The sequence below is a fragment of the Melanostigma gelatinosum genome (assembly GCF_949748355.1).
Source record: "Melanostigma gelatinosum genome assembly, chromosome: 19".
Taxonomy (NCBI): domain Eukaryota; kingdom Metazoa; phylum Chordata; class Actinopteri; order Perciformes; family Zoarcidae; genus Melanostigma; species Melanostigma gelatinosum.
In genome coordinates, this window is record NC_136652.1 from 14,012,729 (window position 1) to 14,040,112 (window position 27,384).

At 43.4% G+C, this 27,384-nt stretch overlaps 1 protein-coding gene across 5 annotated transcripts in view; it reads left to right on the plus strand.

Annotated features, from left to right (window-relative positions):
- utrn (utrophin) overlaps window positions 1-27,384 on the plus strand; it is a gene marked incomplete at both ends in the record, with an annotated part of 159,242 nt that overhangs the window by 103,070 nt on the left and 28,788 nt on the right. For all 5 annotated transcript variants that reach the window (XM_079290349.1, XM_079290348.1, XM_079290351.1 and 2 more), the window contains 10 exons: window positions 6,314-6,443; window positions 8,441-8,709; window positions 9,644-9,790; window positions 12,341-12,419; window positions 13,671-13,731; window positions 19,309-19,370; window positions 19,634-19,708; window positions 23,561-23,762; window positions 24,531-24,616; window positions 25,942-26,099. In XM_079290349.1, coding sequence (XP_079146475.1) covers window positions 6,314-6,443; window positions 8,441-8,709; window positions 9,644-9,790; window positions 12,341-12,419; window positions 13,671-13,731; window positions 19,309-19,370; window positions 19,634-19,708; window positions 23,561-23,762; window positions 24,531-24,616; window positions 25,942-26,099 — 1,269 coding nt within the window. The remainder of the gene's footprint in view (window positions 1-6,313; window positions 6,444-8,440; window positions 8,710-9,643; window positions 9,791-12,340; window positions 12,420-13,670; window positions 13,732-19,308; window positions 19,371-19,633; window positions 19,709-23,560; window positions 23,763-24,530; window positions 24,617-25,941; window positions 26,100-27,384) is intronic.

A 27,384-nucleotide genomic window follows, 5' to 3' on the forward strand; every position in this document is an offset into this window, starting at 1 on the left:
TGTATGCAGGTACATATGTATCCACTTTAAGGATGTTCTTTTTACAGTTTGACAAACAATTCTAAGCATTTCTACACTTTTATGTAATTGCATTTTACATGACATTTTCTTATTTCATGTTGGTAGATGGAATACTAGTCGAGACCAATAAAGCAGCCGTGCACACTGAGACACGATCAGTTTCCAAGAAAGCTGAAATAAGATACGGCCTTTATTATAAGGAGGGGAATCAAACACTTCCATAAGTGGAAGGAGAAGAAGATGGAATAAAGGAAATGTAAAACATTTTAACGTAACAAAAGTCTAGAAACCTCATCCTAACCCCCAACAAAGACACGGGGAACTAAAGCTTCAGCATTAGTAAAATTAACTCATTTTTGCGGCCTCTAATTTCAAAGACAGAAAAATTGAGACTGGCAGATAACTGATCTAGAGACAGAGTGGGGCTCTCTGCATCGGCAGGCAATCAATTTCTTGGCTGCTGTAATGCCTGCTAAGTATATACTTTTAATGATTGAATGGCGAACCATCATTCAAAAGCAGAACTGATTATGTAAAAGAGTAGTGTTCCTCAAAATCATGGCTAAACTCTTATGTTATTAAACTATTCCTGTCAGGACAATTCCAGACCGGGTCAATATAATGTATCCAGGGACGAAAAACGACAACGCTCTTGCCCTCGTTATATATATTCAGTCTGAGAAGGAAAGAGATGTATGAATTTTAAAGGAACATGTTCATGTTTGGGCTTGTGGGATTAAGAGAGATACTCTGCCAGTTAAGACCTAGAATGAGGGACTCAACATCTGAGTTTCTGTTCTGTCTGCGTTTTTGAGCCATGAGACAACAAACAACTGCCCAGGTTAATCAAAAATGTGTCCTCTGAGGTCTGAGATGATAGAGTGGTGCGCTCTGTATCTTGTTCTCAGAAACTGACAGAAAACAGAGACGGGCCTCAACCCAGCAGATCAGACTCGGTCCATTAAATACGGAACGGCACTGCGAGCGCACAATACCCGCAGGAGAATACAATCTTCCCGCATCGCGACTGTCACCTTCCTTTTCTCGTTACCCTCTCTCAGCTCTTCTGTCTCGTTTTCTAGTCCGTGGTGTCTGTCCTGCTCTTGGTCTCCCTCGCGTTTGCATCTCCTTTCTTCACCGTCTTTCTCTCACTCTATCCTCTCTCCCATTTCCTTGTTCATCTCCAGGTCTTCAGCTTTGAGTTGAAGGCTCACTTTCTTTTTTTTTTGTGAACGATGTTGCATTGTATTTTCCCTTTGCTTCCTCCTTGTATTCGTAATACATTGGCCTGAGGGTCTTTTCGACCTTGAGGGGGCTGAGCAGCACACGGAGCTGGGGCTTTGAACACGTCATGCTCTATTACTTGCTTACACACACACACACACACACACACACACACACACACACTATTCCCCTGTGCTTACATATTCATGCGCGCACACTTAAGTCACTCAGTGATACGCAGCTACTCTGTCAGTGTAATGGGGAAATGTGCATTTCTCTATGGAAATAGGTATCTTATGCGGTACGGAGGGCTTAGAAGGGCTAAGTGGAAAAACCTGTCTGTTTCCCCTCTTTTTCTTTTTTTTTTCTGGAAGAAAAAGGGAAGGCTAAGCCACTTAGGCCAACAGAGAGAAACAGATATTGCTGTTATTAAAGAATCAGAGGGACGAAAAATATGAGAGAGCAGTCGTCCGAACACCTGACGAAAGTGGTTGACAGCAAGAGGAGGAAAGAGGTTTATATGTGGAAGAAAGGAAGTTATTAGGGGCAGAAGCATGGGGCACTTTCACCTGGCTGTTTTCATGGCATTCAGTTTCGAGCACAACTGTTGCATTAGATTCTGCTTGAAAGCCTTTCCGTTCATTTGGCAACACCCAGGAGGAATTTAAAAAAGAGTTTGTGAGACAGAGAGGGAACGGCATTGCCCTGTATTACTTGTGCTCCTTCCTCTCTGTATTGATTTGTGTCTGTGTGTTTTCCCCTGCTAAAATGGCCATTATAGCATTTATTAATTGCACATTCAATGATCCAATAAAAGGCCTCCGTCAGCATCCAGCTGATTTAAACTCATCAATCTCCTCTATTAAATTAGCAGCTTCAAGAAGCGGGAACAAGGAAAAGGGCATTTTGAACAACTCTGATCTTACAGCAACGGTTGGCTTCTTGTCTACATTGTTCGGACTGTGAAGTCTTTTCAAACACTCGTCCAACTGTTTCAGAGGGAATAAGTAGGCAAACAAACGTGGGATTCGATTTATATTTCAATTTATTTAACTTGGTTTCTTTGAAGTCTCTTAATACGCTTCAGCAGGGCACAGTTAACCCGTCTAAAGCGAGGAGGGTATAATAGTCCGCTGGAGAACCCATCTTAATCATAGTGCCTGCATGATTGATTCGCACCATTTGCACCTGAACGGGCAGGTAGGAAAGGAGAATGGAATGAATTAAAGTGCTGGGCTGGACTTTACCTTATCTCTCAGGAAAGGAAGGACATTTTGAAATACTCAATTGCCTCGTTGTGAGTAACTCCAGATTGTTTTTGCCTTTGCATCCTTTTCACAGACTTGTGTCCTGACAGTGTGTAGCCCTGCTTGCTGAGTGCAGTTTTGTTTCAGTTGAGGTTCATGTGCATGGCTTACTAAAAACGCTACATATTTCTGTTTACACTACACCTCAGCAGCATGAACCATCAAAGCTGCTATGATCAAGGTGTTTGTGTTAACAATGGCTGACATCAATACATGCATGTGTATGCAGCTTTACTGTTTTGATTCATTCTCACTGCTCTCATCAGCCTTGTCTTCAGCCACAGTATCGAGCACTTTTAGCAAATTCTCTCTCAAAACCAATTGCACGCTACCCGTCCAGCAACTAACGGCAGACAGACCTGATGGTGAAAGGTCTCTCTGCCATTTAGCAGCTCCAGATAAAGATGTTCAATACCTACAAAGAGAGTTTATATGCGACATGCATTCATCAGGTTGACCGACACATGACTCTGTCATAGTATGTTTGAGTTGTTTCTCCACTGCCCTCAAATTAATAACAAAAAAGGTAAATGCAGGTCATAGGTAACATATAAAACAATGTAATCGACATCGGAATTAATGAATAACTGTGACTACATAGTAGTGGGTAGTGATCAGTGATGATACAAATTACAAAAATATGATTTTATGTTTGGAATTTGCATTGGGAATTGAAAATATTCAACAGAAAAGTCTCTTCAGTGGAATCAAATCCTTGAAAGATCACTGCAGTGGCAGCAGCATTGTAAAATAAACATATCCAATACAGATTTTAGAGAAAATAATAAAATAACCATGTCGTATTAGAAACTGTCACTGAAGAAACTTGAGTTTGCATTATTATTTAACTGTGCTTTACTTCTTTATTAGCCTGACACATGGGTCCGTGGGTATTTTACTGTTTTTAATACGGCTCAGGCTGGAAGCGGCAGATTAGTCGAGCATGTCGGCGAGTATGATTGCCAACAACAACAACAACAACTACACATCGGTAGCTTTTGGCTGTTGCAAGATAACGGTGGGTGTTGAGGGGAAAGGTGCACGCTTTGCAGATGCAAAATCAAATTTGTCTCAGACAACAAGTTCAATCATTTGCCTCTTCTAAAAATACCAAAAGGAATATTTGTATTTCCTTGACAGTTTGTAATTCCTTCGTATGTGTGTGAATGCTCCTGGAGTCACCTGCTGCTCTGATGTTTACAGCTGGTACATTGTGGTTTCCGGAGGCTTGTGTTCCTCCTGGAGATTAGGGGTGCGGTGATATTGCAGTGAGGCTGAGATTGCAGGGTTTTGAGAGCGGGGATAGAGGGGGATGTTTGGCAGCGCTCGGAAAGCAGCGGTGTTGTGACGGTATCTTATCGCCGCCACGGCGCCGGGCACACGGTGAAGAGAGTCACACGCAATCACAGACCTGGACACGAGCACCGTCACACAGACACAACGATTCAGATACACACACATGCACACAACCAAGGCCGCGGTCACTCATCAAGCATTGTGGGATTGACAGGAGCTTGATCTGGTCTTCACAAATCACAGTAGCCCAAACCATGTTTTGATTTGCTAAAATCTACCGAAGCACAGTGAAGACCTGGTTCTTTTTTTTATCTTTGACAGAGACAACCATGTCTTATTACTCATCACTCTGGAATTTGCTATCAAAAAACAAGCTTTTTCTCAGCCTTAAATCTGTACATCTGTTTGATATTTACCTTTCATTTCACTTTCCTCTGAAAAGTGTGTCCTTGTGAGTCACTCTGACAATGTGAGTGCAAGTGGGCGGCATCTCCCAAAAGACTCATGTGAGCGTTGGGGAAAGGTCTTTGGAGTTGTCGTCTGTTCTCGGATACCCAGAGGCTGTTTCTAACGGAGGGAATTACTTGGCACTACTTGTGTTGCCACTGTTCCAACCTTCTGTGTCTTTGTCTGTCTCTCTTTGGAGCCAGTTAACAGTAAACGATGATATACTGTCGTCAATTTCAACATCTACTGTAATGGTACAAATAACATCAGTATTTAGCAATCTAGGGCTGTGTGATGTGGTTATTAATATGATTTGCACAACATTAAAGGAGCTGTGTTTAACATCTGAAGGTTAATATAGCAGCAAACACGTAGAGATACAGTGGAGTAGTGTACCTGAGCAGAGAATGGAGTCACTCTCAATCAAAACAATGTAAAGATGCTTTTTTGTCACAAAATGATTAATTGAATTAAAAAGAATAAATCAGTTAAATTTGACGAGTCTTAGATCGTATTGAATGATCACCCAGACCTAAAGAAACTGTTCTGAGATTTTGCTTTGCACTTTTTTATGATACTTCACACAAAACAGAGCCAAAGTTGGTTTATATTTTGGCAGCAGCGGCCGTTTGAGCTTGTTTTTTAAAAATCTGGTTGTAATCAGGCGTCTCTGATTTATCCAACCGGGATGTTGTTGTTTGTGCTCACACGAGCACCAACGCTATCTGTGATTTGCAGGAAAAAATGATTGTGACGTACTTGCTAAACAACATCTTCACACTCAATTTTATCCCCTTCAAAACCCAATTATAGCCAGCAACAGATCTGTGAGTGCAAAACAAAAAAACGGATAAAAAAAGGTTTCTGCTGGCAGTTGTCCTCGCAGCTTAGCTCCCCACCCTCCTTTTTTTATTTTTATCTTGACTCCGCATACACACCTCTTTTCCTCTTCCTCAATCAGCTCTCGTTTACTTTCCGTCTCTCAAGGTCCCTTCTCTGAGCTACCTGCCTAATATGTTTCCTCCATGTGAGCAGGTAGGACATCATTGGAACGGAGCAAACCATTTATTAGCAGGTGTGATTTAATTTATCTTCAGCGGGGACGCTCCATTTCAGCGCGAGGGTGCTTTTGTCCTCAGGGCACCGTGTGAAATTGTCATTGCGGTGATCTAATCTTAACTTAACAGCCACTTACTCCCCGAAATTAGCTTTGTTATTTTGAGACGAGAACAAAAAGTACATCTCAAAGCCTGTGAGCAGACTGTTCCTTCCCACCCTCTTACCCTGACATTTCTTCCCGTATCTTCGTATCTCTCCAGATGGGACTGTATATACGATCCCAATGAACCCAGCATGTTTGACATCTGCCGCTCAGTCAGTGTTGTGTGCACGACTACAAAACATCATTTTCGGCGTCTCATTTTAGCGGCACTCGTCTGTTTGATAAGTGTGAGACTTTGTCAAAGCGAGTCGTCCCATCTAATCAACTTTCCTCACTCTCTGGCTCCTTATCTCTCGCTTTCCCGCTTAAAATGGGAAGACTCTGCAATCGCCGAATTAGCCGCTGAGAGTGTTGTTTATCTCATCCATAAGTTGAAAATAAACACCTGCTTGTCTTCTTTTTGCCATATTAGTGAGCGTGAGGAGATCACAAGTGTCTCTTTCGGAAGCAAAGGAAAGTTGGAGCTGATTTCAACAGAGTTGGTTGATTAGCAGCAGCAATCTGGATCCAACACCTTGTTCAGCAGGTTCATTTGGAGTTCACTGGTGCTGACGGGATAAAGAGTCAAACATGCACATACCTGCAGAGGGAATAAATGAATTCCCCGGTTCTCAAATGTCTTTCTCATTGAGATGGCTTGTTCTGTCTTCTATCATAGAGTTGACACGCACACACTGTCTTTTCTATTATAATCATCACAAAGTAAAAAAGCCATTTGTTTTTCTGAACACTAACTTTTTTTTTTTCATATAAATGGAAGCCACGTCAACCCATTTGCTTTGCATTTCTCCTGCAGGTACTACGGTCCGAATTGAAGGAACGCGAGTACTTTGTGATGAGTACTTTGGATCAAGCCCGGATGTTTCTCGCTGACCAGCCCATCGAGGGTCCCGGAGAGCCACGCAAGAACCTGCAGCCAAAGACAGGCACGTTTACACTCTCCATTAAAAAAACCTCCACACACTCCCTTCTATAACAGACACTCAGTGGCGTACTCTAGAGTGCATTCTGTGTCGTGAGTAGTGTTGCACAACTGTTGTTAATGCATCTATAAAATGCAACGTATTGCGTTGTTGGATCGCCACCGGAAAGTGAACATGCTATGGACACTACTGAAAATGGCGGAGGGTAAAAATAGTGCTCTATAGTGATTACACGCAAGGCAAGTTTATTTGTATCGCACACTTCAACAACAAGGGAATTCAAAGTTCTTCACATAAAACCATTAAAAGCATCAAAACATAAGGCAAAAGAAAAGGAGATTTAAAAACAATTAAGAACATTTATTGCATTAAAACATTAAAAAAAAAAACTATTTTAAAATACAGTAGTAAAATGCAGAAATGCAGGAAATTTATTAATATATTAATTGAATGTGGTTCAATTAAAGGCAGCAGCAAACATAAAAGTCTTCAATCTTGATTTAAATGAGCTGAGGGTCTCAGCAGACCTGCAGCTATTTATACGTCGACTTCTTTTTAATCAGCTTGGAGTACCAGATCAACATGGTGTCTCATTCAGTGCATCCTGGACCGGATAGCACTCAGACATGCACAGCAGGCCTGTCTGGTTGTCTTTAAATCAAACACAAGGACTTATTTGGGCCAGTTTTGAGGTTAAGTGCTCCGGAAACACCATTCACTGAAGTCTGAGCTGGTGGTAATACCAATATCTTACGCAGCGACCGAGAATAAAATATGCACAGACTCATTCAGCATTCCCTCTCTGTCTCTGTCGGATGCGCCATTGAAGTCTCGGTTAAGTCAGCACATTTCCCTTCAAACTAAAACTCCACTGTGTAAATAATTAAACCTTCCCAAGGGGCTGTGTCGGGGTGTGGCAAGACTTTGAGAGTGCATTCCGACAAGCTTGTTGTCTGTGATCTTTGATACGGATATTAAAGCGTCGCCTCATTGTATAAGTAGATCCTGCTGATCCAGGATGAGACGCTGAGCTTGTTGTTTAACCAGCGGAGATGGGATTTCGTACAGTGACACGGCAGCAAAGTCTTAACAACTCCCGTTGTCTTACATGCTCTCTTTTAGTCATTTAGTTTAGTCTCTGCCACTAAATGGACTTTTATTGTTTTGTTTGTACCCCACGCTCTTCATGACAAAAGACAGACAGCATCACATTGTGTGTATCTGTATGAGGTTCCACCTGCAGTACTTGTCACAGATGTCTGCTGTGTGTGTGTGTGTGTGTGTGTGTGCACAGTCTGCATGTGAGGAGGGGAGAGAGGCAAAAAGAGAGGTGAAGATGGTAATCCTGTCACCACCCTGGAGAGGAGACCTTAGACCTCATAAAAGCTGCTCATCTTTCGTTCCAGTTAAAATGGGTATTTGGGGAGCAGTTTCCTCTTCTGCCCGCTCTTTTCTTTCCTCTCTGTCTGCATCCTCTGATATGTCACAAATATTCTATCACCCTTTTTATCTCTCTTGGTCACTTTCCTCATGCCTCGGCTGCCTTCACTTCCACCCTCCACTGTAATTGAGATCCTTGTTTTTTTTTTATTGCCTCCTGTTCTTCTCTCTTCGTCTCTTGAGTTTTCCTTATTGCCCAAACTGAAATCAAACAAAAGGAAAGTAATGTACAGGAAGATGGAAAACTCCCAAGAAAGGCTTATTCAGTACCATAGGATGCAATTAAAAAAAACGTACAGAGCTCTATATTTTATAACCTGTATATCTTATAAAGACTGACTGGAGAATGGCTCTCTTGCTTTAATCGTAACTTGTATATAAAAGTACAAAAATGGGATCTTCAGGTTTCTGGTGGAGGACATTATATATTCCAGATTGAAGAAAAATATTCCTGCCGATACCATGTAGTGGTATGGAAACTAAGTATACATTGAAGTGTAGCGAAAACTGTCTTTGTCAGGAAGATAACTTACTTCGTCTTTTCTCTTCTCCTCCTCCAGACCTCACCCCAGAGGAGAAGGCCCGAGGGTTGGCCCGGGCCATCCGCAAGCAGACAGGCGAGGTGATGGATCGATGGGAGCGTCTGAAAGGACACATGGGTGGCTGGCAGAGTCAGGTGGAGCGAGCCTTGGAGCGACTCCAGGAGCTGCAGAGCTCCATGGACCAGCTCGACCTGCGGCTGACTCAGGCAGAGGAGGCCAAAGCTACCTGGCAGCCTGTTGGGGATCTGCTGATCGACTCTCTGCAGGACCACATCGACAAGACCATGGTGAGTCCGACCGACGGCACTGCCGTTGTACGCACGACTGCCAAAGCACCGTAATCGTCACTGCATCATGTCAGGATTTAGACACTCCGCCCTTCTGTTCATCATTAAACACGCAGCACTGAATCAACTTGGATAAATCCAGTCTTTCTTGCAGGACCTCACGCAAGACCAACTGATTTAACAGTAAAGTTGGTGCTGCCAATTGGGATTTGATTCAGTGGAAGCCGAAACTGCACACCCATGAAATAAGTCTGCAATAACACGAGTGAGACGCTCATTGTTCACTTCCCCCATCTTTCTTTTCAGAATAAAATGATTTGATGACGTACTCCGGTTTTGATGAGTCGGTCTTGTTTTTTTTGCAAATGCCACTCATGTGTGAGGGTGTGTTTTCCCAAGGACACCGGGCCAAAAAGAAACAAGCATCACATTTAGTTTACAGGCAGAAAAATAGCTTCCTAAGAAACAGTGGCAGTAAAATCGTCAAAAATAACATTATAATCTGTTACACCGCTTCACGTCTTAATGATTGCCTCCCAGTGGTATGGACAGTCTTGGCCATTTATATCTCCCAATATCCACACCATGTAAGCATCCACTGTGAATAAATCTATTTATCTATTAACAGTGGAAACACTTGTCCACGGTATCTGACGCACACATAGTACCTATAGGCATTAAGTGTATATTGACAGCCACAACAACAAAACACAATTTAAAACTTGATTTATCGCCAATCGGACGTCATGAGTTCCACACTGTAAGCAAGAAAAAGTCAAACAGCGATTAAGATGAAACGGAAGATAACCGATGTTCTGTGCATCAAGAACACAAACATCACGATTCAAGTAATTAGACAGCCTCAGTTTATAACAGTAATACAGTTACAATAAAATAATTTCACCCTTGTAACAACGTAAAACTTTCTTTTCAGACCTTCAGAGAGGAGATCGCCCCGTTACGTCAGGATGTGAGAATCGTCAACGAGCTTTCCGCGGAGCTGACGCCGTTGGACATCCAGCTGTCCTCCACTGCTTCCAGACAACTGGACCAGCTCGACATGAGATGGAAACTGCTGCAGGTAGTTGAAATCCTCCCGAATCACATGCAGATATTGGAGCAGACATCTCGTTCTTTCCTTCTCTTGGGTTATCCACCACCTTTTCATCCGACAGCATTTTGCCCACGCTTGCCTAAAGGTTTCAATATATCTTGATCCTCTTTCTTCCTGTTTCATTCTCCTACTGCCTGTGAGTTTTTATCTTCTCTGTCTTTGTCTCTCTCTCTCTCTCTCTCTCTCGCTCTCTCAGTTTCTCTCGCTTTGTTCGTGCTGATTTCACTTTTTGTCAGCCAGACACACCGGAGACTGAGAGCTGTCCCTCTACCTGTGTACCTGTTTTATTTATACGCAGCCCAGTGCTCACTGCACCACTTTGTCTCTGCACATCAATGGACACGATTCTCACAGAACACCAGTCACATTCTTGTCTCCCTACGCACCTGAGTGTCTTTGTCTGATCCGCTGGGGGACTCGCGTAGTTTTTCCTCAGAGTGGAGCACGTCTCAGCCCCAGAGGGAAAGTCCTGGAGTCTGTTTACAAGTCGTCAGAAGGAAAGAGAAGAGACGTTGCTTTTGAGTTGGGGAGTGAAATCCTCTACGTGAAGTCTACATTTCAAATCTCAGTTCTTTCAGACACGTTCTCCTTGTCGAGCAAGGTCCATCGTCCCTCTTCTTCATTTGTTTACCAAATGAAGAAAAGAAAAGGGGAGTTATATGTTGAGAGAGAAAAAAATGAAACCTTGGACAGAGACCTTAAGTCATCCCTTTTTAAAGCGCTGCACTGCCGCAGAGACAAACTGGGAAGCTGGAATAATTTGTACTCTTGTGATATTTCCCCTGTACTGTACAGACGAATCGTCTTTCTGCCTGGAGAATGAACGTAACTCAAATACTGAGTCAGAGGAGGCCAACGTTTCAGCGGTCTGCACACTTCTCTCTGGTGTCCGTTCACTTTATTTCTTTCATCGTCTAGGAAGGCGACAGCTTTACTAACGAGCCAGTTCTGGCTGTGCAGTTTGATGATTTGGTTTTCATATGCAGACAGCTCCCATCTTCCTCTCTGTGGGACAGTTGCCACAATAGCCATTAGTGGCCAGAAAGAAAGTGAGCTATTGGCCTTTTCTGTGCCTATTTCCAAGATCCCCATGTGGACAGCTGTAATCTGGCTGCCATACCACCTGAGGTGTGTGTGTGTGTGTGTGAGTCTCAATATTAGACTGCCAATACGGTCCTGCTAGTCCGCCTCATGGAGCAAAGCAACACCGCTGCCACGTAGGGCACAGGTGCACTGCCTGAGAGGTCAATACACAGTTTCCACAAGGGCACCGGAGTGAGCGAGTGAGTGTGCAAGCCAAGTTCAATCAGCATTATTTATCAGCAAGCTTTTTGTTTTTGAAATAAAGTTTTGTAATAATACAAGTTATATGGAGTATATAAGGATGCATAAATCGATGGTATTTTTTGCACAGGACGCTTTGAAATTCTTGTCCTGGTTGTGATCATGTTCAGGATATTATGATGTTTTACATGCAACATGAGACATCACATGATTGTGATATTATTCAAGTTTTTGATCTGTGTGTCATACCAACATGTTTTTGTGAGGATATCATTCATATCTTAACTTAACATTCCTAACTTCGGCACATGGCAGTTATCTGCTTGTGGAGACGTATCCTGTTGAAAGCGGGATATGAATATGTTACATTTGCAAACGCATTACTCGATCATCACAGCGTATCTGTTGTGGCCTGAGCCATTATGTTTTTGGGTCTTCATCAGTTCTGTCCCGTTGTTGGCGTGATGCGATATATCTCATAAACGCCTGGAGGGAATTTCTCCAACTTCATAATGCTCTGCAAAAACAACTTTTCTGGCCGTTATGAAGCACCAGGAACAGCAGGGAAAGTTTGTGACCATATTTGGTCAGATACTGAATTGCTGAACTTCCACACTAATAGACGTACAGCAGAACAACATGTCATACGACCGCGAGGCTGTAATTCTAGTTATCGATGCAGCTATCCACACCGGCCACGTAATGGCTCACGACTATGAGCTTAAGAATTTTCTTGTTTTTAACGCTTCTGTCTTTAACGCGCAACTGTCCATTGTTACTCTTTTAAAACACTTCTGAATGCACTGCAGTAATGAGACTTCTGTTGTAAATATGGATGTAGGATTGCTGCTGCTGCTGCTTTCGCTGCACGGCCGGTGTAGACGAGGTGAAACCAGAATACCAGTGTGCATGTAATCACACTCTGTGTTAGCTCCCTGGGGGGGGGGGGGTTCCAACTGTGCTATTGATTTATATACAGTGCTATACAGGTAAATAACAGCATATATTAACTGTATACTCAAGATACTTTGCAGAATCTGTTTATACGTCCAAAAGAAGAAGAAAGAGTTGCTTGAACAACTCCACTTTCAGCTTAATTGCACAGAAATTGAATTCATCGTGACCATGATGCCAACTCCATCTATTTCTCCGAGTACAACTTTCAGGCCTGCAGCTGACTGTCTTCTCTCCTGTCTGTGTGTCTGTCTGTCTGTCTGTCTGGTCATTGTGCAGGTGGCGGTGGAGGACAGACTGAAGCTGCTTAAAGAAGCCCACAGAGACTTCGGCCCGTCCTCTCAACATTTCCTCTCCAGTAAGTACAGAACCAATGGGGGGGGGGGGGTTTGTTACACTGTTTCACATCCCCCTAAATTTCCCCATGTCCCATCTTCTAATCTTCGGCCATATGCTTCACAGTCATGCGAGTCATGCTCGGTGGATATGTGGGTGCACATGCATACTCTTGCGCACACACACACACACACACACACACACACACACACACACACACACACACACACACACACACACACACACACACACACAGACAGTTTGCAGATGAGACACTTCACTCTTGAATAATGCAAGGTTTAATTACAGCTCTCCACTGTCTCCCTTTCTTCCCCCCCCCTCTTTAGAGTGGTCATTAGTAGAGAGAGCGTAACAGAGAGAGCTAGAGACAGAGCTATAGAGAGAAAAGATAAATGCGCGAGTGTGAACATTAAACAAAGCAGCCAGACACACTCTCCCTGTGCGTCTCTTTCTAATGTCATTTTCTATAATCATGCGGCCATTAGTGTTCTTTCTGCTCCACCTGATTTGCTCTGCTGGCTGTCAGACACGGAGACAAAATGGACGGCGTGCGATTCAGAGGCAGGCGGTAAGCTCGGCCCGCCGTGCCATGTCTCCGAAAGACATGAATTTAGCAAGTGAGCCCCGCTGAGAGCTCAGCAACTGCACCAGACAAAACCGCACTCCGTCTCTTCTTTCATCTTCCCGGCACTATGACACTATCTACTCAATCACACACTCGCGCTCATTACACGAGTAGCTTCATATTCCCTCTGGGATCAATAAAGTACTGCGTCATTATCTTGCCTTTCCATCTCGTATATCTCCCAATCTCGCTTAATCTCTTTCTCTCGCTGTGTTTTCATCTCCCTATCTCAGCGTATAACTGTCAAGGAGGAGGGCAATAAATCAAGGAACACTTCTGCTCCGTATTTCTCTTAAGAGCCTCTCAAGTCTTATATCTGGCTCATTTCCACAATGTGTCAGCCTGTCATGTCGAACATGTCCTTTGTCTGTCAGTATTCATTGTTTCCTTTTCTTTCCATGAAGTTGAACATAAACCCGGACACGTGGCGCATTTTTCTCAACAGTATTTTTCTTTGTTGTTTAATTTATTGATCATTTCAAGCCCTATTTTCCTCTTATTCTTATTATTCTTATTATTATGGAAGTGTTAGATGTGAGATTTATATTCAAGTCACGCCCCAAACACTACCCGGTAAATGGATTACTGTACTTCATCTCTTCTTTTTCTTTCTCTCTCTGTCTGCAGCTTCTGTTGAGCTCCCCTGGCAACGTGCAGTATCTCAGAATAAGGTTCCATATTACATCAAGTAAGTGTCGACAAAGGGCTTCAATAGCCATCTTTGTGTGTCGTAATTGTAAGCGCGTGTGTGTGTGTGTGTGTGTGTGTGTGTGTGTGTGTGTGTGTGTGTGAGACAATGATTACCGGTATTCTACAGTGATTGGCATTCAAGGCAGAGCAGTCAGGGTATTGTCTGTAAAAATGCTGTATTTATACCGATCATCTTTATTGTTGGTTTGAAATGTGTTTTGTGTGTCACCCTTTATACCAATGCATTTTCTAGTTGTCATCACCGGGTGTATGTCTTTGATCTCTGAGCGCTTGAATTGAAGATTGATTTTCTTGTCTCAGATTGTTTATCGAATTTTTCGAGGTCAAATGAAAAAGTATTTTTTTAAATAAAAGCAAAGGTTCCAGAAAAGAACATAACTGTGCGTAGCAGAGTTTATTTTTTTTGTATTCCTAAACCCGCTGATCTTCTTTTGACCCCTTTTGTTCATTTTGTGACCGCTGTTAGGGTCTTGATCCTCAGGTTGTGAACCGCTGTCCGATAATTGAGATTATTGAGAGTATTATTGAGACTATCGACCTGGAGAGTTTGTAAAAATGCAGATTAATTCAATCAGAACAAGACAAAATATACTGAATTTTCAGACTGTCATATGATCTTTGACTTTAACTGGCATTGCTGTAGTTTCCAACTTCTATATCCTCCTCAAGGTAGACCAGATGTGGGCAGTATGGTGCAGATGGAGTTGATTTTTCATTTTTATTTTTCATTTCAAAAATGTTCAAAGTTGACTGTGAAATAAGTCATTATCTTTTCTATCTAATGCTTTTCCACCTTTTCACATTAAAGTTCTGACCACTAGTGACCTCTCGCATACATCAGTGTTCAGGTAGCCATTGTTCCGTGCACATTCAATGCACGTACATCATTTATATTGCTCCCAATTACAAGCTCCTTTCTGCCCATTAGCTCCTGTGTGTGTGTGTGTGTGTGTGTATATTAAAATTCCAACTGTTTCACCTGCAATATGACTCATCCAGTCTAGCATTTGCACTTCCTTTTGAATTAATAAATACCAGGCTGAATCCCTGGGCAGCCTTCCACACTGTTCTAAAAGTGACTGTAACAACTTCAGCTTCACGTCTTGCTTCCCATTACATTTTTTTCCGGCCAAACAGCAGGTTTTTATTAAAACGGGTCGAGAGAATATCTGTGTCGAGAGTAAACAAAGGCAGCTTCTCTGCTTTTTCTCAAAGTTTGAGGGACCTCATTTTCCAGAAATCATGTAACTGTCAGTAAACTGCTGACTAACCAAAGCTAAATTCATCCTTATTTTAGAAACATAGTAGTTTCAGCTACAGCATCACTTGTCAGTTGTGCTTTCCTTGTTTTTCTCTCTGGCTTCTGTTGAGACACTGTTACTGTGCAACTTTGTGATTTAGGATGATAAGGCAGTTGTAATTTTTAGGACTCCCTTAAATCGCCTTTTGCCCCGAGTTGAGAATGCCACCGTGTCAGTTAAATAGTCAGAAGCCATTCTTTTGAAAAATCCCCCTTGTGCCATTGTTCCCAGAACATAAAAGCTTCAGCCACGAAGATGAACAGATCCAGACCGGTCTTGTGATAGGTTAAATGTCTCCAAAGAGATTTAATGCAACATTCTCCAAAGCATAGCAATTTATGTTTAGTACAGTCTAAATTTAGACTTGCTCGAGATTGATAACCTCATAATATTATCAGTTGGTGTACATTTGGGACTGTCTTCCAAGACTCTAGCTCGGTGGTGCATTTAAGTTTTTCTGGAAAGCTTGTATCCCAAATGATACAACCAGCTAATTAATATGAACTGATTCAGTTTAAAAAAAAATAAATAAATCCTGTTAAAAACAATCTGAGTAAATTTGGAAGGAGGTCAAGATCAAATGTTGTCAGACCGACTAGGAAGACATGAACCCAGGGATTTAGACAAAGGGAGTGGGGGAAGGGACACCTGCGCTGTGTTTAGGCTGCAGCTTGGCACTAGAGGCGGATCAGATGAAAGCCAGAGACGGGACGACTCGGAGGACAGGCGTCTGACATTACAGTCAACAACAGCCTGTGATCACAGATGTGCCCAGCCAATGCACCTGCATGCGCCCACTCGCACAAACAAAACACGTGTGCACAAGCGTATTCACACAAACCAATACACACACGCATGCATTTAGACGCACAAATAGAGATTCCCATCGTCTCACTGGCAAGTAAACGCTGACACGCACCCAAGAATGCATATTGTATAAGCCCCAACCGGACACAAGCTCAAACTGGCTAACCAAACACACGCAGCATAGTGAGCACACACCGATCGTTTTGTTGATGCTTCTGAGTTGGTTGGAGCAGTTTTTCCTTCTGCCTGCCCCTTTTCCACATTAAATTGCTTCTTTTTTTTTTTTAGAAACAGGAAGAAAAGGATCAATCCCTTTTCAACTTTTACCTCAATGTGTGGCTTTTCTTTCCTTATTAAAATGAAGATAGTCTACTGTGCTGTACACTGCCCTCACTGAACCCCCCTCACACATAAATATACATGCAGGCTGCTGCACACTCATGCAAATCCACTTCATTTGCAGCCTGGAAACTGAACTCTAAATCCATCTCCAGGACTAATCACAGGTCGCTTTCAGTGCCGGGACATCCTCGTGACACCCGCATCAGTCTTTGACACATTCATTACCCCAAACCAATCCTCGTTTCCTCTTCCATCTCCTCTCACACTCTGCCTCCTTTTTTTCGGGCGGACAAAGGACCCCTGATTAAAACCGAGCCTTGTCCGCCTCCTGTAGTGATGAGTTCGGGCGACATATCGGGGAGGAAAATCAAATGGCTTCGCACAAGTTCTGTGCCTGCCGTCTCACGTTGGCAACCTCGCATGTTGTCCCATTTCACCCATTCTGGCACTTCAGGGGAGGGCTGACACGCCTCGTAGGCTAATTGAGGGGAAATATAGCAAGACTGCATCTCTGCAAAGATTTGATAAAGTCTGTGCTGTCTCTCCGTGTTTTTGTTCGGAAACCTTTGGTGGGGTTGGTTGGACAGAACGCTACAGACAGCCTTGTGGACCGAATGCACCTCTTTCTTATGTATGCAAAATAGTTTTCAATTAAAGCAGTTTGAACTGTATGTCAAAAGCAGAACGCTGATAACATTGGCTGGGGTGGGTTTGATTTTATAAGAGCAAAGGAGGCGGAGACGTGAAAGCCAGAAGATGTCAGGTGGTGAATGCAGGCTCTCCTCCCCTGTCAGACACTTCGTGATAAGTCTGGCAGGTTGCTGTCACCGAGAGGGGAAAAAAAAAAAAAAGTTCCTGAAATCTTTCTCTTGCTTCCTCAGATATTTCCCTTATTCAGTCTATTTGGACATCCAAGTATTCATCTGCACACTCATACTATTTCTTTGTGCTCTCCAAGTGTCAAACAATGACTAACTGTCAGGAGACACAGCAGAAGTGTTTGATGGGATACGTCCACCTCTCGGACCATGGGGGATGTTTTATTGTCCTTTAGTAGGAAAGACAGACGGGCATAGTCGCTAGTTATGAGGAAATTGCTGGTATGGTTAATTATGAGGCAGCAGAGAAGTGAATAATTAGCAGAACCACTTTAACCTTCTGTTGGACTCTGTAGCAGTCGTAAATGTAGCGACGCTACCCTGTTACCATGGTGATCTGTTTGCTACTGCTACTTTGAAATCTCACAAAAACATCTTCTGTGACCTCCTTTGATTTGTTTGTTTACTTTGAGAGGTCATTCAATTCTGTTTATGAAGGCATATGTCACATGCAGTGCAAAAAGACACAAGAGGCTTTATCACCACATATCCATTTTAATTTACCACGTAAAATTACAAGTTTTGTTTGATCAGCAGTCCAAAACACTGATATTATTCAATTTTCAATCATATAAAACAGAGAGAAACCGCTGTTGATTTATTTTCTGTTGCTTGTCCAATCAAATAAGTGTCCACTGAGTTTAAGCTGGTATGAAAGCTGTCAACTGAACTCTGCAGCGGACTACACAAGTACACCGGTGTGTGTTAACTCAAACCGAATTACTGGTGCGAAGGCAATTTTTGATGAGGAAGACCTCCCACTGTTCACTGACGATGCACTTCTGTAAGTCGCTCTTTAATATTCTCTGTGGCCTCTCCTCTCGCCTTTGAATGTTTCCTGCTGTGTTGTCAAACCTGCAGCAGCTTTGTAGTAAATGTGTCAACAGTTTGATATATTTTTTCCCTCCTAAAGCACGACAAAAAAGATTGCGTAGGCATGACAAAGGGAATACATTGAAGGGAAAGCGTTGAGTACCGTTGAACCTGGCAGCTCAGCCGTCCTCGTTATGGCATACATGAGTTGTGGACATAAGCACAGGCTTTGATCTTTCTATTGATGGAAATGGAGTTTTTCTTTTTTTTTAGTGGTGAATTGATCGTGTGTCTGTTTCCCTAATGTACCCTTCTACACTTAACCTAGCTGTTGGGCAGTTTGTCATCAGCAGCGGACGACGCAGGCCTAAGCGATGCCTGTGAAAGTGTGAAAGGGTTCATCAGTCTGTACGGCCATTGAATAGTGATGAAGTTCTGTGTAGGAGGAGGGCCGCTCCGCCATCTCAGTTCACTGTCAGCACTCCACTTCACTTCCTGCTGCCTGTCAGCGGAGAGAGCGAGCCATCGCTGAAACCACAGGGGAGCCTCTGCATTCAAAAACAGACTTTTGTTTAAAAAACAAAAACCAGTCTTCCAGAAATTTTCTCAAACATTCCACACAGATCTGAGTGCATCCTCTGGCAGCCAGATAAAACACACACACACACACACACACCTACACACACACACACACACACACACACACACACACACACACACACACACACACACACACACAGCCACAGCACGACCAGCAGAGCTCAGATACATGCACAGATTGGCAGCCGCAGCTTTGAGAAAAGTCAGATTCTGTGCAGCCCCGTGCGTGAAGCCAACTGTGTTTGATCAGTTTTAGCACAGCCTTATTTTATTTATTTTCATGGCATTGGTTTTTCAGTCGATTTGGTGTGTTGTTTTGTATGTGTGTATTTGTGAGGCTTCTGTCTGATGCAGAAATGTAAACAGGGAGTTTGAAAAGAAAGATGCTGTGGTGATAAGAGGGATTCACAGTATACGTGTCTATTTGTAGGTGTGTGTGTGTGTGTGTGTGTTTTGCTGTTTCATGCATACGGCTTTTTGGGGCTTTTTGTGTGTGATTTATGATTTGTGGGAGAATCTGTAGCCTCTGTCCCCAATTTGTGCCTGATAACAGAAAAGTTGTCAATAAAGCCATTGACGGCGTTTGCACTCATCAAGTGATGATGATGATAATGTTAGCTTGTGTGCTGCTTGTGTCTATTTGTACTCTTTTGTGTGTTTTTGTGTTCCTTAGGTTTCTAAGGACTAACAGAGGTCGTTTTTGTGATGAGCCTTGAAAGCTTTTGTGTGTGTGTGTTGTCAGTGGCTTCCGTTCTGTTTGTGTTTTTTGCATTTCTCAGTCTAATGGTCCTCTTCTGCTGTTGTGTTTTTCAGTCACCAGACACAGACAACCTGCTGGGACCATCCAAAGATGACAGAGCTATACCAGTCACTAGGTAAGAAACACATTCACAGTCACGATGTATGACGGGTCATTCATGAGCAGCCGGATAAGTAATAAGCTGTGAAACTTTGGGAGCGTTCGCTGTAGGCCAGCAGCTCAACAAATAGCACCGGCCCCCTTCATCTCCATAGACAATAACTAACAAAAAGTCTGCTGTCATTGAAGATTGCTTATGTTACTCGGTGGGCACTTTGTGTTGTGATTTGCTCTTTGTCTGTCCACCTTTCATCTCTCTGTCTCCATCCCCGTCTGTAGCGGACTTGAACAATGTGAGGTTCTCAGCATACCGAACAGCCATGAAGATCCGCAGACTGCAGAAGGCACTGTGCTGTAAGTAAGACGCACATACACTCGAACACACCTTAATACCTGCCGTCGTGATCTGCTTCTTTTGAAGTCTTGAGTGCAGCGAGGGGCTGCGGTAATGATTTGAAGCTGTGCCAGAACAGTGCAGGAGCCAAGGATATTTTGTCTTTTAAAATGACACTCCGTTTCAGCGTGTGTATGGGCAGGATGTGACCGTGCACGGTCACAGCTGGTGACTGTGAAACCTGTTGAGTATAGCCTCATGTTGGTGTGCACAGGTGGGATTTCGATCGGCTTTGCTTTTATTCTTTTTTTTATTTCTCTCAGCACAAGAGCTGCTGTCTTCTCGTTTATAATGGAAGCTTTGATAAAGGCGGCTATTACCGACAGTCTCGGGTGGCTATCAAACCCATGTACACACACACACACACACACACTCGTACACACTGCAAGTGCATGCAGACTCAACCATCACGGCAGCAGCCACTTGTGCTCAGTACAGTGTAATGGTGTTGACAAATGTTAACTATTATCCAGCTGTTGACATTGTTATGGCAACACGCACTGCGAGCCCACACCGCTCATTTACATCCTGCTGCTTGTAGGAAGTTTGTTCTGAGTGCATGTTTGAAACAGACGGATGAAATATACCATGCCTCATGCAGCTGTGTGTGTGTGTGTGTGTGTGTGTGCGCAGCTTAGGCATGTGTACCTGAATAACCGTGCGTATCAAAGTGTTTTTGTTCGTTGTTAATGAGTTTGAGCGATTCACACGTTTTGGTTTTCTCATCTCATATTGCCTCTGTGATCGCATGAGTCTGTTTCTGATGGGAAGGCTTTAGCCTGAGTGATTTCGACTTGGGGCACTGCAATTCAATTTCACACACACGCATACGCACAGCAGAAGGATCAGTAGTTATTAGTTATTAGCCTGGATTCATGTGGAATCTTTGCTTGGAGACCTTTGTGTAATGGTATTAAGTCTGTGCCAGGGGGCTGGTAAAGCACCAATGAGCTCGCGTGGCATCCCGTTAATGTGCCACAGCCTCTCATATCTCATAGTTTCCTGTCTGCGTGTGAAGTGAGAAAGCTAGACAGAAGCCATGTTTTGCTGCTGTGCCCATTCCACGCGGATACGCCACACTAATGAGTGCTTTCTGGCGACCAGGAGGTAACGTGAGGCAAGGAGCCGTAGAGGGGTTTGCAAGGAGCATGCATCAGGGCAAATGAGGAGACTGAAGTGAGGAGTGCAGGTGAGAGGTGCATAAAGAGCAATGAGGGTTCATGGCTCATGAAAAACTATGTCCATTGTTTCACTTTCTAGTATATCTGTAAAGCGTTTCTTAACCTCCTCTGTTTTAGTATTCGATGGATGGAAGTAGTGCACTGTAATCAGTACCTTAAAAATATAAATATACATGAGGGGTATACATTTATTTTGTTAATTCTCTACTATATATCCACAAAGTAATAGCCTTTATTTTGCAGGGGTGTATGAAAATATTGATACTCTTGAGTATCAATATAGAGTATATAGTTTTTCTGTATCACATACATGCAACGTACCGTGATACGACATACATACAAAAGACATGGCGCTAATATTACAGCGCAAACACCCCCATAAAGTTTTGCAGCTGAGTTCAATTTGCCCTTCTTTTGCATCTAGAGTTCAATTATCTATATGTCAAAGTATAAATTATGTGCTTGAGGCGAGGGCAGTGGTTGTGAGGGGGGAGAGTCAGCCTGAGCAAGAGCACCACTTCCATCCAAACCTCCCAAGGCAATTAAGAGAAAGGCAAGGATTTAGGAAAGGAGGGAGAGGAAAGAAAAAAAAGGTTTATTCATTTATATCATAACCTTATTTGTAAGTAAGTCCTTTTTTTCTCATGTGTTTTCAAAATGACTGAAGCTTTTTTTAAATTTATTTTTCATGACACGACGGTCGAATTTGACTGTTTTTGCAATGAGGTTCATTTGCATTGAAGGGGGCCAATTTTGTGCCGAATGTATGCGTATTACCTCATTTAAAATAGGTGCAAAGAGCACAGGAGCACCGAGATGCAATTTGCCTGGCAGCACAGTTTGGGGTGCGTTTCTTCGTCTTTGTCTTAATTGTGTCTGTTTAGCAGCCCAATCCCTTCTAAACAATGCGCTCCTGTGTATTTGTTGCACTGCTGTCTACATGTTTGGAACAGAGATTGGGTTAACTGTTTGACCTTTCCAGTGGAGCTTGAATACAGCACTGATTAAAAGTTAATTCATCTCTAGATTTGTGTACAAACACTGGGTCACAAATGCAGACTAGGTACTAATTCCACACACGTTTTAAGTCAACGGTATATTCACAACAGTCTTAAATGAATAGTTTAACATTTGCACATTTAACGAAGTGCCAATCTACAAGACAGAAAAAGGAAGAACAATGCTCTGGAATAGAACATATGAGTGGTGTCCCAAATCCATACAAACTCTACACAGCATGTACTACATACTGTAAGTTGATGCACAGCATCACAGTACACGAGAAAATGTGCATTGCATTGTGGGAGAGGGGCGTGCCACAGCACATTCAGTAATGGACTGTATATAGTCGGCATGCTGTCACCTTTGAGCATACTTTATTTTGACACTTTTCTTGTGGGAGCACACTAGATGCCCAAAACTGGCTTAGAATCAATATGTAGATTTGTTTTAGCTTTTTCAAAGAAAATTAAAGCTGCGAGCAGCGATGAACGGGCCCTCGCCATGCGCACGTCGGGGTGCCAGCGGGACTCCGGCCTGCGCGTCTGAGAACGTCCGCGACCGTCGGTTGATCGCATAAATTCTCTAGGAGGAGTCATTATTTTCCACACATATGCAAATTTGGGCAGCAGAGTTTCTACACCAGATCTGAGAGGGGTACAAAAATGGTGAGTTTTCATAAATTCCAAGTGCCCCTACAAGCTCCATCCCCACAAAAAGAAAAATCATAATAATAATCCTTAGCATTTCAATAGGGCCTCGCCGGCCGACATTGTCGTTGGCTCGGGCCCTAATTATACTCCGTAAGGAAGAAAAATGACATGTTAAGATGGATTATTGGTGTTTAAACACTATAAATCCCACGATATCTGTGTATGTGTGTGAATGACCAGCTTTGGAAAGTGTATCGTATTCTGTCCGTTGTTTGTTCATTTATTTTGTTTCTGTGTGTTTGCGTTTATGCAGCTGGGTCCTTTATGGTTTTGTTCCGAAGGACTTGGTTAGCCTGTTTTCTTAAATATTCTCTTCTTCTACTGTTTTACTTTCAAGATACATCAGTGATAGCTGCATTATAGAAGACGAGTTTAATTGAGATATTGATAAAAAATTGATTCCATTTTTTCTTTGTCTCTGAAGGCGTAGCCAACAAATTCAATTACTAACTATAAGTCTGACATTCTTTTCTCGTCCTTTTTCTGTTCAGATTTCTCTCTGATATTAATATTTCACCACAATGATCTGCCTGCTCTCTGTCTGTGCTCCCTGCAGACTTTCACAGTTAGTTGTTTTGAACTATTTTGGACAAAATATCAGTCACGTCTGCAGTTTATAAGTGCCTCTATGAATAGTCGATGCCGTTTTCAGCTCCTCGATCCTGTTCAGATTTGACATTTTTTGAAAAATCGGAACCGCTGCTGAAAGCCCATTGAACAAGTCAGAAAGGTTACTAATGGTTCGAAGTACCTCTTTTGGTCCCCTGTTATCTCTTTTACAAAAAGATGTTTTTCTACATTCCTTCTTTGTTCCTTCTCGTTAACCTTTCTTCACTTTTCTCCCCGTCCTTGTTTCTGTCTCCCCTTTGCTTCTCTCCTACTCTCCCCCTCCATCGCTCCTCCCCCTCCTCCCCTGCAGTGGACCTGTTGGACCTCAGCGTGGCCCAGAGCACCTTCGAGCAGCACAAGCTCACCAACAACAATCAGCTGCTGTCTGTCCCCGACGTCATCAACTGCCTGACGTCCATCTACGACGGCCTGGAGCAGGAGCACAAAGACCTGGTCAACGTGCCGCTCTGCGTTGACATGTGTCTCAACTGGCTGCTCAATGTTTACGACACGTACGTATGCCATCTGCTTCACATTTAGGATGGAGGATTATACACGAGCCTCTTTCTTTTCTGAATTTGTCACAGATTATGACAAAGCCCGTCACCACCTGCGTCTTTGCCTTTTGAAAAACGTAACAAATGATTGCAATCAGGGTTGCTGTAGTGAGTTTGTACACACATTTAAACATGCGCTTCGAAATGCGGCGGGAAAATGTCTTTAATCAGATAAAAGTGGCAGAACTGATACATCTCATCATCACTATGCTCGACTATTTTTTAAATCCATTTGCATTGGCGCCGTCTGTGCAAAATGATTATGTTGTACGTATTTACACGCTCTTCTGTACATACATATTGTGGCAATGTCAACATGAGACCAGACATGCATACATTCATGTTCATATTCACTCTGCACTGGCCTACACAGCATGGACAGACTGTATAATCATGTGTGTTCACATGCTGTAAAGCAACAAGCTTACAGGTGTAAACATTGTTTGTGGGTACTCAGAAAATGTACTAATCTCAGCAGCTCTCACCCACAATGATAGAAGTACAAACGCACACACACTTGAAAAATCCTCTCTTTCCAAACACTTAATGATTTCCTATCACTGCTGTTGCATATAATTCAAATCTGAATTGAACTGAACACACACAAACATATTCTTTATCCACAAATATACACCCACAATACAACTGGCTCATTGCCACTGTCTGGTGTGTGTGTGTGTGTGTGTGTGTGTGTGTGTGTGTGTGTGTGTGTGGTCCCTGCAGTGGTCGCAGTGGGAAGATCCGCGTCCTGTCCATGAAGATCGGTTTGCTCTCTCTCTCCAAGGGACACCTGGAGGAGAAATACAAATGTAAGTACCGGACGACGGGGTTAGAAATCTGCTGATGTACGCATGCACTTGAACGCACCGCTGCTCCGCCCCACACTGTCCACGCCAGACTGCGGCGAGTCCGTCCTTTACTCTACCAGCAAAGCTGCAATCCCAGCTGTATTAATCAAACTCGCAGAAAGACAGAGATGGAGAGCAGCTGGAGAGCCGGTCGTCTAATTGCATGAGAGACCTCCTACGCGTTTCCCCTGTTCTTTATTTAATTTTCCATTCTGATTTATTTTTGAGGATTAGCGAGCGTGAATATGGGCTTGCTGCACTGGGAGGAGACTGTCATTCTGGCTTTTCCTGCTCTTTGTTTCTGGTGCTTTATCTCTCTCTGTCTATCTTCCACTGCTGTCACTGCTCACGCCATTGTTCATCCATCCAACAGTGCCCCTTTGTCTTCTGTCCTGTCTTACTTACTCTTACGTTCCCTCTTTTCTTCATCCTCCTTCCCCTCTTCGTCTTTCTCCTCCCCGTCTCTTGCCATTCCTGAGCCTATTCCTGAGCCTATTCGTTCCACTGGCAGTTTCTATTAGCCCGAGAAGGGTATCAACCATGCTTGATTGCGTCGTTCTTCCTTTACTCTCTTGGAGTCTCATTCGCTGTCAGTCCCATACATATAGCTACAGTGCAACACACACACACACACACACACACACACACACACACTTAACCAGGCGTGCTGCCATTCGACACTCTCTTTGTGACAGTTGTGCATGTCAAATGTAATTTTGTGGCAAAAGTAGTGAGTTGGAGATCAGTCAGACGACTCAAGAGGTGTGTGTAGGAAGCGGGTCACGAACACGCGCCATTGCTGGCGTTTGCGTGTGCCCTTCGTTTCCCCCACTCCCCTCTCCTCTTCCTATGGATTACCCTCTCTGCTCCCTTTGCTCAGTTTGTGCATGAGCTGTGGAGATGTTCCATAACTTCATCTAAAATCGAACGTGTTAACCGGCCGAAGCCTGCGTGTCACTGGGCAGGCATCCATATCCAGGAACAGCTCTGTCAATCTCTGGGAGAGTGTGGGGGAGGGGGAGAGAGAGAGAGATTAGAGGAGGGAGAACCTGGCATGTAAGAAAGTAAGACTGATGGATTCAAAATGCATCTCTTCCCTGATTTCTTCTGTGTCCTCCCTACCACCTCCCACCCACATATACGCACACGAACACTTTCCCTCCCACTCCGTGCTCTTAACCTCACACTTTCTCCCTCTACATCTATTTATACCGATGTCTTTTATTCTAAATATCACCCACGTGAATTGACTCTTTCTCTCTTTCCCCCTCATCCAACACCCTCAGACCTCTTCAGCCAGGTGGCGTCAGCAGGTGACACATGTGACCAGAGGCAGCTTGGTCTGCTGCTCCATGAAGCCATCCAGGTCCCGAAGCAGCTCGGGGAGGTGGCCGCCTTCGGAGGCTCGAACATCGAACCCAGTGTCCGCAGCTGCTTCCAGCACGTATGTTCACACACAGAGACACGCACACGCATGTAGCTGTGCACTGGAGCGCATGCATGTCAGTGTACTTATACACACGTCTGAGGACTATATAAATTCCAAAGCAACCTACTGCTTCCAACCTCACAAATGTGAATATTTGCTGGTTTAGATTTAGATTTAGTTTAGGATTTTGGGACTGTTGGTCAGTCAATTATTATTTTATGACACTTTATAGACCGACCTTGTCAATCAGGAAAATAATTAGCAGCTCAATTGCTGAAGAAAATAGTAGTTGCAGCCCTAACGCAGCCCAGGGCTCGTGAGGGATTACAATGCTGCACCGGAGCCACTCGGGTACAACACTCAAATTTACAACTCGTCTCAAAACGGCCGACAGCTTTCATAATATCTAGTCATTCTTATTTTGATGAAATAGCATATCCACATATTTAGGTAGCCGTGCAGTATCGTGGAAGACCCTCCCCTGGCACAGAGTTTGCAGTTCTGTATCTGCTACAAACAAAACAGTTGACTGCCGTTGACTGCTGCAGCTTAAATAAATTGTAACAAAAACACGACTTCTTTCAAATACAGCCCTTCTTGTCAGACTGTGTTTGACATAAATCAACGTGACGCAGTGTTCGAAAAGCTGAACGCTTCAAAAAGATGCCATTTTTTATTGTTCTTGCTGTTCCGCTGCATTGTAACAGAGCTGGAAACGGTCTCTGCCAACATTTCTGCATCGGCTTCTAAACGTACCCGTGGCTTTGTCTAGCTTCATGTACGTGTAACGGTTTTAGAGTCACAGTAACCAGAGGTAGGTCAAAGTGGTCAGTATATCTCGAGTTACATTACTGATAATAGTTTTTGGCAGGTAATCAGTACTGTAAGAGATTAAGTTTCAGTGCATCTCCCCAAAGTTAATTGTCATTAAGCACCCCCAGACTCCTCCATGTCTTCCAAGCTTGTATCGCCTGCCTCTCTCGATCCTGTCAAAGTGCTTCAATATTTAAGCTCTGCTGACCAACCATTAAGTCTCAAATGGCCTCCAGTCTTCTGCTGGCTGTCCTCGAGTGTTTTACAGCAGCCAGCTAACCACTTTCCTCTGGTTTATCTCCGCACGTTAGTGGCATTTAATGACGTCTTCATCCCCCAGGATGGCCGGTTCATTTTTTTTCTCACTCGTCCTTCCCTGGCTCAGGCTTCGTCAGTCATAAATGGGAGCCAAACATTGAAATTAGGAAGCTATCCATTTCCCTGATCTCCTGCGCCTCCCAAAATAGCAGAGTGAGGCAGTTTTGAA